This window comes from Aulostomus chinensis, chromosome 20, assembly GCF_037954235.1.
Source record: "Aulostomus chinensis isolate RoL2024-O1b breed Wild chromosome 20, RoL_Achi_v1.0, whole genome shotgun sequence".
NCBI lineage: Eukaryota > Metazoa > Chordata > Actinopteri > Syngnathiformes > Aulostomidae > Aulostomus > Aulostomus chinensis.
The window spans coordinates 12,967,336-12,979,449 of record NC_141339.1 but is presented as its reverse complement, the minus strand read 5'-3'; the positions used below and the strand labels follow the sequence as shown (position 1 = coordinate 12,979,449).

General features: G+C 42.6%; 1 protein-coding gene across 6 annotated transcripts in view; it reads right to left on the bottom strand.

Moving 5' to 3' along the window:
* The window catches only part of LOC147242880 (glutamate receptor ionotropic, kainate 2-like), a 67,949-nt gene that overhangs the window by 34,207 nt on the left and 21,628 nt on the right, over positions 1–12,114 (bottom strand). The window contains exons 3-6 of one of the 6 annotated variants that reach the window (XM_086189834.1): positions 11,251–11,514; positions 7,984–8,165; positions 5,297–5,350; positions 3,832–4,005 (exon numbers count right to left, since the gene is read on the bottom strand). In XM_086189834.1, coding sequence (XP_086045960.1) covers positions 3,832–4,005; positions 5,297–5,350; positions 7,984–8,165; positions 11,251–11,514 — 674 coding nt within the window. Of the gene's footprint in view, positions 1–3,831; positions 4,006–5,296; positions 5,351–7,983; positions 8,166–8,242; positions 8,356–8,478; positions 8,563–10,913; positions 10,963–11,250; positions 11,515–12,114 lie in introns of those variants that run through there. The other 5 variants (XM_086189835.1, XM_086189839.1, XM_086189837.1 and 2 more) reach the window with 5 other exon arrangements.

The window sequence follows — 12,114 nt, the reverse complement described above, 5'->3', positions numbered from 1 at the left end:
CCCTCTGACAAACAGAGTTGGGAGGCTGAGTGTGTTTCTGGCTGCGGGCCTGCTTGGACTGAAGAGGGCCTTCTCATTATACATCCTTCCCTGAAACAACACTCGGCCTCACCCCAGGCGCAGATTGTCACTGTGACTACACACCACTTTGAATTAATGCGAGCCTAGCGGCGTGAGAAAACACTGCATGCTCCTTTCATGTTCCCCCACCCTTCATCTTTCCTAGTTCTTCCTCCTCATCAACACCACCACCCCCTCCCCTTCCCGCCGCTGCCATCTCACCTTCCCCACCCTCCTCCTCCTCCTCCACCCTACCTCAGTCAATCAATCCTTCATGAAATCACAAGGTGACATGGATGGCGTTGCCCTGGTAACCATCGCTACACAACTGTTGCCTGGTCACCAAGCACAAACAAGCCCAGAAAGCCGAGTGAGGCTTCTGTCGCAGAGAATAAGAACAAGGGCGGAGAGAGAGAGAGAGGGCGAGAGAGGGTGAGGTGTGTGTGTGTGGGGGGGGGGGATAAAAGGCTGGCAGCAGGGTTGGGGGGGGTGGAAGGTCATACAGTGGCTGCTGCAGCCCTCCCACACTTTAATTTAATGACACCCTTCAAGCTGGCTTCTCAGGCCAGAACATCATAAATGTCAAATACAAATTAATTAAACACATTTGAGTTGCAGAGAAAGCAAATAAGCTGTTATTATTTCTAAATGTAGGTACAGGCTATTTTTTTTAATCAGCAGCAGAATTATACCATTAAAATGACAACGATTTTATATTCATGCTCTTATCTCCTCACTCGCTCTTTATAAGGAATCCTCTTAGGGAGGAACACTCTAAAGAATAAAATACATCAGAGCCAGGATTTATAAATAGCGCTCTCTAATGAAGTACTTTATCAAACCAGCACGAGCCTTTGGACTATTACTTAACAAAGGTTCCAGTCCACTGAGATACGTCAATATGTAGGATAGGATATGAAAAATGATCCACACGATGCTAATTAATCTATTCAATACCCATTAATTTCCAGGGGAGGGAGATTTAATGTCTTTTTGCATTTCCGTAATTATTTTGCATACATAAATTATGTATTTGCACACTGGGGTGGAACACAGGAAGAAGGGTGCACCATTTGATTGGGGGGGAAATTAAGTATGATATTTCTATATTTATTTCTGGCAAGACATGACAGTAATATACATATTGATTTATTCAGGAAAAACACATTAGTTCCTATATTTTTCCTCTATTTCGGATCACTTGTATAAGCACATGACAGTTTTGACTAACACAGGAAAGGCGCCGTGTTGGCTTCTCTTAAAATCTTCGATATAAAACAAACACTTATTTAATTGCATCTCTGGGTTTTCTGCTGCTGCATCCGAAATCTGCCAACCACAGACCAGTTGAAAGAAGAGAAAAACAACAAAAAAAAACGAAGAAAGAAGCAGTTTCTGCACGGAGGTGTTGTGAAGGTGGCGGAGTAAATTGACTGTTTACAACAACAGACCTACGGAGGGACCTTGAATGTCCACGATGAGCTCAATTCTCTTTTCACTTTCAAATCACCTTATCCCATGCTTTTTTGGATAGCATCCTAAAAAAAAAAAAAACAAGGCCATAATTTCCATCCAATTTGCTCCCTCTCTCTGCATGAACACTGACAGATTGTCATATTCTGGCCACGCTCCCAGAGGAGAGTTCTGAGAGGCAGGAGGGCAGATAAACGGCTATTACCATTCACACCAGCTCATTACTGAGCATTTAGACCCAGGAGCACCAGCCCAGAGCTCCATGCAGAGAACGTGCATGCTGCTCTAGCGCCCGCCCCGGCAACCGTAAATCACAGATGCTGTGACTGACAACTGACACACACTCATTCTCCTCATTAAGTTGAGATGCTCTCATGAAGCTTTATGGAGATTATTCTCTATAAACAAACAAAGTGACTGCAGCATCAAAAGGTATTACATAGCTTCTTCACTTACAGCGCGAACAGTAAAACACACACTGTTAAGTACAATATATACTTCTGGGTTGAATCGATGCCCAAAATAAACTGGGCCCGCCTGAGATTCAGAGTGATGCCAGGGAGACGTGGGATTTTTAAGCTACTACACCGGCCAACACGCAACCCAAATAGAGCCAGAAGGTTCTATTTATCATTTTAAATGCCTGGAGGATCATGTTGCCGTGTGAAGGTGAAAGAAAAATAGACCTGCTGCAAGAACTCAATCTCATGCAACGAACGCGGTTAGTGTTATGTATCGCGGACAGATCTGGTGTGCTTTGGCCGTACGGTGGACCCCCACAGACAGCTGTGACTGGTCCTCTTCATGGTGTTAGGAGGCACGAGACCCCAGTCTTACCACCCAGAACAGTCACACTGTAGGTGCTAAGTATGTTTTAATGTGAGAAAAACACGTGCAAGCCGAGCGATGTGTGATTGCCCTCACGTGGCTGCTAATGCAGAACAAAGAGTAGCTTATAAATGATGTCCACCTTGTTTAGAAACCATTTGCCTGAATTAAGTGACAAGTCACCTTCAGAAAGTGGCTCCAGATCATTGGCTGATGCTTGTTACCTGCTACGAGCCAGTGGCTAAGCTAAGTAAACAGAAGTCTTTTTACAGTTCAGGACCAAAGTAGGCTGGGGAGGGTAACAATAGCATTTCATGTCCACCTGCCCATTTGCACAACGTCTCCTCATCCAGTCTGAGCTCTGCTAGGAGTTGCACTTATTCACTAAATGTAACTGACGTTCAGGATTTATTAGCTCCAACTGTAAAAACCAATTGGTCAGTCGCCATTGTTTGAAGTACACAAAGAAACAACACAGCTACAAGAGCGGAAAAAGCGTAGAGCTCAACAGTGACTGCCCAATAGAAGAGGAGCTCCTTTTTCAGAGGAACATTTCCCATTAACTTCGTCCATTGATGAGGAGTTTCATACCAGGCAGTAGATGAATCATGACCATCAAATATTTGATTTGATGCAAAAATGGGGGAAAAAAACCCAGAAAAAGGCAAAGATACAAGACTGTGTACCTCGTCATTTTGAGAAGGACTCAGCCCAATGAGGCATTGCAGAAAATATCAAAGACCAAATATTGTTTAAAATATCTACATTTTGTGACCAACCGACCATTTTTGTTGTTGCTAGTCAACTTGTCACTGGTGTCAGTCAATATTTCATATCAGAATATTCAACATTTCTCATTATGTGTCTCTCCAATGCTGGAAACGTGTGAAAAAGGCAGACGGCAAGGAATTCAGGAAACAGTTCCACCAAGATGTCGCTGAGATACTTCGGGATAGTGGGTAGAGTAGTACTTCTTTGTGAGGTTGCAAATAAACCTGTTTTTTTTTTGTTTTTTTGTTTTTTCTTAAAAGAAGCTTGATATCCTACAAACTTGAGGCTTCTACTGGAGCAGATACCATCATTTCAGTCGGCCCCGGGCGGTTACGACATTATCAAGGATCGAGGATTCTCTTTATTTCCATTCTCAGCATGTAAAAAAAAAAAAAAAGAACATGAACAGAATGAAATTAAGCACCCAGTTCTCGGTACTCAACATAATAAATAATTAATGAATAAGATAGGAAATATACAAGCTTTCCCCAAGTATAAATAAGTAAAATCAGAGGGACCTATAAAGCCATCAAAAGAGCAGTGCAAGAGACCAATGACAAGTGGCAAGTAATCAATCCCTCTCAAGAGAATAGGAGTGGAATTTTCACTTCCGCAACCCATCCGTTGAGCTTTGTGTTCACAATGACACACAAGTATGACTCAGACTTTACTGATGCTGCATTCAAGATTTTGGCTTACCGTCATAAATCCATCTAGCAGACCAGAGTCTGGTTTGGGTGGGGCTTGAAGACGCTCCATCGACCACTTCTCTATGATTGACGACACCTGAGAGTTTTCTGTGTTGAGGATGCGGAACCCAGTCATGTTGACTCCACTGTAGCGATACGGCTCCATGTCGAGGGCAAAAAGGTCCTGGAGGCATAAACACGAAAATCTAGTTGTGTTTCAGGTGCAAGAATATGTCACCTTGAGTCTGTAATGAGTTGTCATTTCAGGGACAGCTGTTACAAAAGAGCAGAAGTTGAAGGTATTTCGGTTACTTGACCTCATGCTGAGGCGGTAGCCCTGATTACGGCTTTCAAGGTTACAGGCGGACTTTTGGTGTGCCGCCATCTATCATGTGGAAGTGAAAGGACAACCCAATTGTCCTGCATACAGCATGTCTGGCATCTCATCAGGCAACACAGTTGACACAGACAGAATGAAGGCACCGTGGTCAATATTTACTGCCCCGTTCCGAAAGCAGCATGGATGGCTTGGTACCAGTACACGGCAGCTTTAGCCAACACAGTGGCCTCCACCATGCCAAACACTGGCTGATGTAAAAGTAGGCAGGTTTCCATCCGACAAGCAGCATGGCGTCGACATCTATACTTAATATTCTCTTTCCTCTCCCAATGACAAACCCGCTGTCACTAACTCTGCTTTCATCTAACAGCTTCTTACGTGGATGCACCCGAGATAGTTACATGTCTTTTCCAGGTCAGCTTTCTGGAACCTTTCCCTCTGCCTTTCTGATCGCGCTCAGATAACACAGCATGCCATCTGTTTGTTCAGGCTATAATGGACCAAATGGGTGACAGTCTCATCAGCTTGGGGGCTATTATCTGAGCTCTTAGTCTTCTTCTGTTCTCTGGGTTCAGCAAAGACGCGCCACTTTTCATCTGGAGCGTAGCAAACAATCTTTGTAGTTTGATAGATCAAAGAACTTTGGAGAACTTCAAATGCTGCAAGAGTCAGAATAAAATATCTCTAACTGCTTTTGTTTCCAAATCAGGGGGTTCTGGACCACCGGTGTGGGTGCAGAGGTTGATGCAGAATTTAGAAAATAAACTGAAGTTAAAAGTTCTCAACGGATCGTTTGATATTGAAAGGGTTTATTTATAATTAACGGCGTGCTCTTCGAGGCTAAATGCATCTGTCAGCACAAAGTCAGGTCGTATGTCAAGGTTCAAAATGTGAAAATAAAATAACAGGATGTTTTTCAAGCTGGCTCTTGGTTGAGTCATATTTATCCACAAAGGAGGGGAAAAAAACAGAAACTTCCAACAAGCAAAGCGAGTAAACACTCCCCTCCCCCCAAAAAAAAGAAAAAGAAAAAGAAACACACACTCATATTTCTGTGGAAGATGGAGCATAAACATGTCATAAACAACAGTGGTATATAAGTGAATTGTGTCAACATAAAAAAAGTATTACTCACCAGGGTGGTAAAAATATAATGATAGTACTCTGTCATCATTCCCATAGCCAGAGCCTAAAGTGAGAGAACGATTAGCGTGCAGTAACCAACAATCCTAAATTGATAACACGAGTTATTCTCACAGTTTATTCAGACGAGACGTCAAGTGAACAGACACAGTTTACCTGATCATCTTAGAAAACTTCGCCAAAAATGGTCTTCGTGCAAATGCATGGCCTCACACATGTAGGTGTGCACACAAGCACGTAAAAACACATAATTTTGCACATGGATTTGACACTGTTGCGTTCAAGTACATATGGATGTGCATGTATGTCACCTTTCTGGATTGTATACCATGAATCAGTTTAAGTTTAATGATTGTAAAGCTGATCTCTGTACGTGTGTAGATATTCTTTGCTGTCACCATGAAACGACAGGAATACGTCTCAGACGTTTCAAACTGGAACAATTAATTGATTGATCAAATTATCATTAAATTGAAAATGTCATAAAAGGAAATGTCTTAATCTTCCCTTTTATGCTTGGACCAAAACCTGAGAGCAGATGTTGAAATAATAATCAAGAATAGGATCAATGAAGACGCTTCTCACGGGGGCTAAAATGAGACATCTAAAACCTATTTGTCTATTCAGGGAAAAGGGATTTTTAAATAGATCAATTTCTTACAAAATTTGTCCTTCTCTATAAATAAAATACGCTGATTATTTTCGGTGAGTACGACGTATCGCAGTCACAGTGAATATGAAGAAGCACTGCGGTTTCACTTGCTATAGTATTCCATTCACACTTCATTTATTATACTATAGGAAAGAAACGCTTAAAAAATAGCAATATTTCATATTTGGTACGAAAAAACACTGTTCTGATGTTTTCTTTTTTGCTTGTAACCTTTCAAACGCTCTGGGTCTTCTATCTGAGATGTGTATCATGGGGGGGGGGGGGGGGGGGGGGCATTTTACCCACCATCCTGGCTTTTTCCATCATTCAGAGGTTTTATACACACCTGTGTGCTGTTTCTGCACAACGATGAAAGGAAAGTCCCCCAGAAATACAGATCCACGGTCAGTTTAGCTGCTCCAACAGGTGATAAAGGACGCCAGTGACGAAGTAGACGAAACACCTACTTAAGATATTTAGCTGGTTTATCTGCATAGTTGCAGTCAAGCAACAGCTATCGTTACAATGTTATTAGGCCGTTTTACTGGATTGCTGTTCCTGTCCCTGGATTAAGGAGCAGGAACAAAGCGATTTACTCACCTAAGCATTTCCACCTCCATAACAGAAGGTGGCAGTGTGGCCCTTCAATGCTGCAATCAGACTTTATTCAAGTTCACCTATGTGTTTTAAATTAGCAAGACGCCAGCTTAACAGAGGAGTAAAATCAAAGTCTATTAATACTTAGGAATGTATCTTTTTGTAGCTGCACGGCTTTACTGCCATGTTGAACACCCCCCCCCCCACACTGTTTGCTATCAGTCAGCATTAAAATGTTATTTCGCTTTCTTCTATTCAAGTTTTCACAAAAAAATTGCGTTGAGCTCCTTTTCAACGCTGCGTCACGTCTGTGTAACTCCAGAGTGTAGAAAAAGCCAGCCATGTACATTTAGCTTAAGCTAACAGTGTACCATTGCCATCAGCAACAAACAACAGCAAAAAATGTTTATAAATTCTCATCCGCATCATTTGGTATAATCCACATCGTCTTTAACTGGTTGTACGCTCAGTAGTTAACAAACTTGACTTGAAATTAAAAAAACCTAACTAAAGCTCTTCTGCCCTCATTCATGGTGGTTCAGTTGTTTTTAACTGAAGCGCTATTAGCTTAAAGCTACCGATACATGGCTTGCTCCTCCTCCTTTGTGGAGTCCGTCGACGCGGCATTGGAAAAAAAAGTCATTTGGGGTTAAATATTTCTTTAAGCACCTTGTGACTGAAGTTATAAACACTGGAATAATTCGATTTCCAACAATATTGTCTAGTATGTTAGTCTGACCTCAAAATTTCAGGTTCGCTAACACATTTACCAGTATCCTAAAAGTCTAGTTTTTAGCACCCTTAACAAGTCGTCCGTTTTTTTGAGTGTGCGCACCAAATTTTAGCCAGTAGTAGTTATTATGTGTGTTGAATGTCATTATCAATAGACTGTTGTTGCTTTCCCGTTGACACACAGCCATTTAAAAAAAACACAGCACAATTTACTTGCGACGACTTCAATTCAGTAAGAAGCCCTGTGACGCTCATAAAGGAAGTGCTTCTCTTAAATGAATTTAACATGCCTGTGAGCAAAATTAGACTTTCTAATTAAAAAAACCTTTATTGTGCAATGGAGAGCATCCATTTGGGGGGGGGGGCGGTCAATGGTAGAAATCTAATATTCAATAAAGAGATTACAGATGCACGACACAATCGGAGTCATTTGCATCAGTGCTTAAAGAGAGAGAGTAATAAAGAGATGAGCGCACTGTTTTAATGCTTATACACAAAGAATGAACTATGAGACTATGTACTGAGTCAGCTTCCATTAGGGGGAATTATGTAAATTTTGGGGCCGCAGTTAATTTACTTTTAATTAGATTCAGCGAGCACTATGATGAAATGACTCATCTTAATGTAGCAGACTGTTCCTCATCTAAAGTGTCACCCACGTTAATAAATCATCACGTTCCAGTGAGGTGGGCTCGTACCTGTTTTAGAATCCAAGCAGCCATCTCATGTCCACAATCGAAGATGACGTGGAACTCTTTCGCTTTCTTCATCTCCTTCAGAAGTGGCTTGGCATCCTTGGTCTCTGTGGGCAGCTGTCGGATCTTCAAACGAATGTTGTATCGTGACGGTGCCTTGATCAGCTCCTGCAGTCGAATGAGACCTGCAGACAAAGAAGATACATATAGCCTGAAAAGGGAATTTTAAAGATGTGGCGACGTAGCGTGTTTGATCTGCCACCATTTTGAAGTATCCCCGATTCTGAAGAGGCCATAAAACCGACTGCATTCACATTTTCTCAGCAGGAAAAAGGCTCATATGCATGCGGTCCTAATCCTCCGTCTATTGATCCTCCTACTCATACTTGGCAAGCAAACAGACTGCTACAGACCTATCAAGAGAATTTAACACCAACCCAGCACATTGCACTCTTTTATTCCAAAAAAGAACAAAATAGAAAGAACTGCAATCTTCACCCTCCCACAGAAGCCTCCCCAAAATGTTGATTTGCTTTCCATACAGTGGCATGGAACAGGTTCAATAAGATCCTGATAGAAAGCCTCAGTCAATCCTGCCTCACTTCAGTTGTGTTCTGATGAGAGAGGCTCTGTTTGCCAAGCTTGTACCTGCCCCCCAAGGGAGCCCGGCGCCGCCCGCCACATATTGCGGTACCATCTTCACCTTTCTTTTCTCGACCACACGCTCAGGTAGAAGGCTCGCCGGGAGATGCTGTGATGAGATTACAATGAGTTTCTCCCTCAGTAAAGAACTTCAGAGTCCAGGGATGAAAGAGGCTGGATTGATGGGAGAGATGATTACATGTCATGGGTATAAAAATGGATGGAGCGGTGAGGGTAGTTTAAGAGGGAACTGGAGAGAGATAGGATTTTTTTTTCTTCCAGTAGAACCACTTTAAGATAGCTCAGCCTATTTCTTATTTTGAAATGAACTGCTGTGTGAGCAGTTTAATGGTCTTACTGTGAGTGGGGCTGGGTCTCCCTGAGGCCTATAGAAAGATTGGTGTGAAATAGGAACATGCAGGTGCTGTGAAAAGTACCATTGTTGGGAGAAAAACTGAACCTCCACAAGCTTTCCTCAGGTAATTCCGATAGATCCCCAGTCTAGGGCATGTTGCTGTCTCCTGTTTTTGTTCATACTGACACTTTGGGAGGTGTTAAGCAAGAAAAAAAAAATCTGTCAAGGGAGCTCAACGTTTGAGAGTCATTGTAGATGTTTGTGGGTTCTGGCTAATACCTTCAGACTTTCCCCGTGGATCCTCTAACGGTTGTGTGTGAATATTTTATCCCCTCCGATAGTTTTTCCTGCCAGCCGTCAGATAGGCTCCAATCAGTAGCTCAGGGCCCTGGAGCATGAAGCTGTGTGATTTGTGAGCCTGGGACCCGGTGGAAGAGGCAGGGGGGGTTGTTGGGGGTGGTGGTGGGGGCTACACAACTATGCAGCTGTCACACTGTTCAGGGTGTCAGGTGTGTGTTAAAGCAGACATGCTCCGTGGAGGCAGCGACTCCTATCTGACTGGGACAGAGGCGAGAGGTCACCTTTTGGCATCACACTGGGGTTGTTTGCCGTAGAATGAGAGTGTTAACATACTGAGCTCCGAGGCAGAGATGTAGAGAGGTCAAGGAGATGAGTCAGAATAATGTGGCAAGTGGGACGAGTCATTGGGATATCATCTGAGACGAATGTGTGTGGGCGCTTGCACGTTTCCTGAAATGTATGTAACAGAGAGATAATGAAGGAAGCTAAATCGCTGCAAAACGAATGGCTGAATGTCCAGTGAGTGACTAACTGCTGTATTGTGACGTATTTTCCAGTTAATGAGGATAGAAAGGTGGAAAATAACATCAGGAGGAATTTGTTTGGAATGCTGATGAAGTGGGTGTATCTAGAGCTGCTACGCACTCCAAAATAGTGAGTGTACCCTTGCCTTCAGGAATTTGTACCCTTTCTGTTAGTCAATCATATCACCATGCTTGGATGTTGTGATATTATGAGCTGAAAGTGTTACACGCTTATGTAAGCGTAGCCTGGTGAGATCATCTCTACCTTGCAAGCTCACGAGTTGATATTTGCATCTTCATCTAGAACCTCTCCTTATCTAGAACACGTTCTAACCGCAACTGACAGTTACATAGCCTCTGATTGGTTCTTCGGTTCTGGTCGGAGAAGGCGGCATCTCTTGGAGCAACAAGTGGCAGTGATGGCAGAAATCATGATTGCGTGGTAGCTTCGGCGAAAGAGACATTTTGCTGCTTTTCTGACTGGATTGAGTGACGGCGTGTTATGCTTTTAGGCTGATTGGCTGAGGGAGCTTATCTATCAGGGCGAATACTCCGCCCTCTCACAGATATGAAAGGACATGCCTTCAGGGCTCATCTTTTGAACTGGGTCTCACCAGGCTAATGCACTGAATCTGGTTTTACAGGGACAAAATGTAACAAAAACACTTTATTTTTTTAAATCTTTTTTTCCATATCTTGTCGTTGAACAATGTAACCAAGGATCTGATGAAAAGGGTTAATTTCAGCTGGACTTTAAAGGTGCTATTAGCAGATAAAGAGCCATAATTTAGATGGTCAACAGATTAGATGGGGAGTGAACTCATTATGCAGCCTGTCAATACTTTATACCTCCTCTCAACTCATGTCTAATTTACGTACATTAGGTTGTTATGATGCCAAATAGCTCATAAATTGTGAATAAGCATTTGAATATAAAAGCAATTACACATAAAATCACTCATAAAATACAACTAGCCTTTCAAAATGCACATTATGAGTCACTAGACAAAGTCGCAGGATAGACAAAATGGCTCATAGACACATTTGATGGCCACCCTCAGAGATCAAGTGTCTCTGTGTGTTATTAATGGCTGCTGTCAGCCCCCACATACCACAATACTGCATTGCATTAATCTGAAGAGACATTGGGTCATTCTGGGTAATGTGGTTCTTTTTTTTTTATGCTGCTGCTCACTCTCCTGGAAGACTGACATGGGCTGCACCTGGAGGACTGAGGCAGAACAGTAAGCTATTGATTTCTGAATTAACTTGACAGGTTACAAAGCACACAGTGAACTCTAAGCAGCAGCAGTGCTGTTTGTTGTTCACCTGGTACCTCTTATTTTTCTGGACATTTTAGAGAGAAAAGGCAGCTGCTTTTAAGCATCATCCGCACGTTACACGGACGCTGTATTGTACCGTAATAGAGAGACAGACAAACGACTGTACCTGTACCTGTGCTGTCGTCATAGACCACCGTGACTGTTCTCCACTTGAAGAAGTGCACCAGGTCCAGGATGGCTCTACTCAGGGACGAGAAGTCAGGGAACAGGCTGACATAGTACGAGTCCCTGTTGTCTGACACTTGATGCTTCCACTTGGTCTGGATGTGGGGCACGCCCAAAGCATTGCAGATGGACTGGACCGCGTTGGCGGATGAGCTGTGTGACGGGCCAAAGATGGCCGCCACTCCGAGGGAAAGCTGATCACATGCTGGTGAGGTAGGAAGTGGAAAAAAATGAACGTGTCCGTTTCTTCACACTGTAAATATCTACTCACACACAGCAGATATCTCAGCTTCAGTGAACACTGAGTCGCTACAACTTTGACTTTACGATGCCGATCTTCTAAAAAACATGAATTCTTTACACTGCAAGAGTTCAGAAAAAGAGTTTCATCGCCATCACTGGATGTGTTCATTTCCTTTGAGGTAATAATCTCAGACATAATCTGAGGTTTTTAAGGATGTTTTGCCTCCCCCCGACTGAAGGTCCAAGGACAGGCAGCTGATTTGAGTACATATTGTAAAGCCCCTTGCGGAAAATTGTGATGTGTGATAAAAACCGACTTGATGGATTTAGGTTTTTTTCCCCCCTGAATATGTACAATATGTATTCCAAGCTTATTGTGATGTGCTGCCATCATTGTATCATCAGAATATAAGGAAATGTTAAAAGTATAAATCATTCTGTGAATTGATTTGCACCTTTTACATCATATTCTTATTTTTGTATTTTCAACGTCCCTTTTACATACAAGGTACTTAGTGTGAATAAGTGGCATAACTGCGGGAATCCAGTCAATAAAACTGAC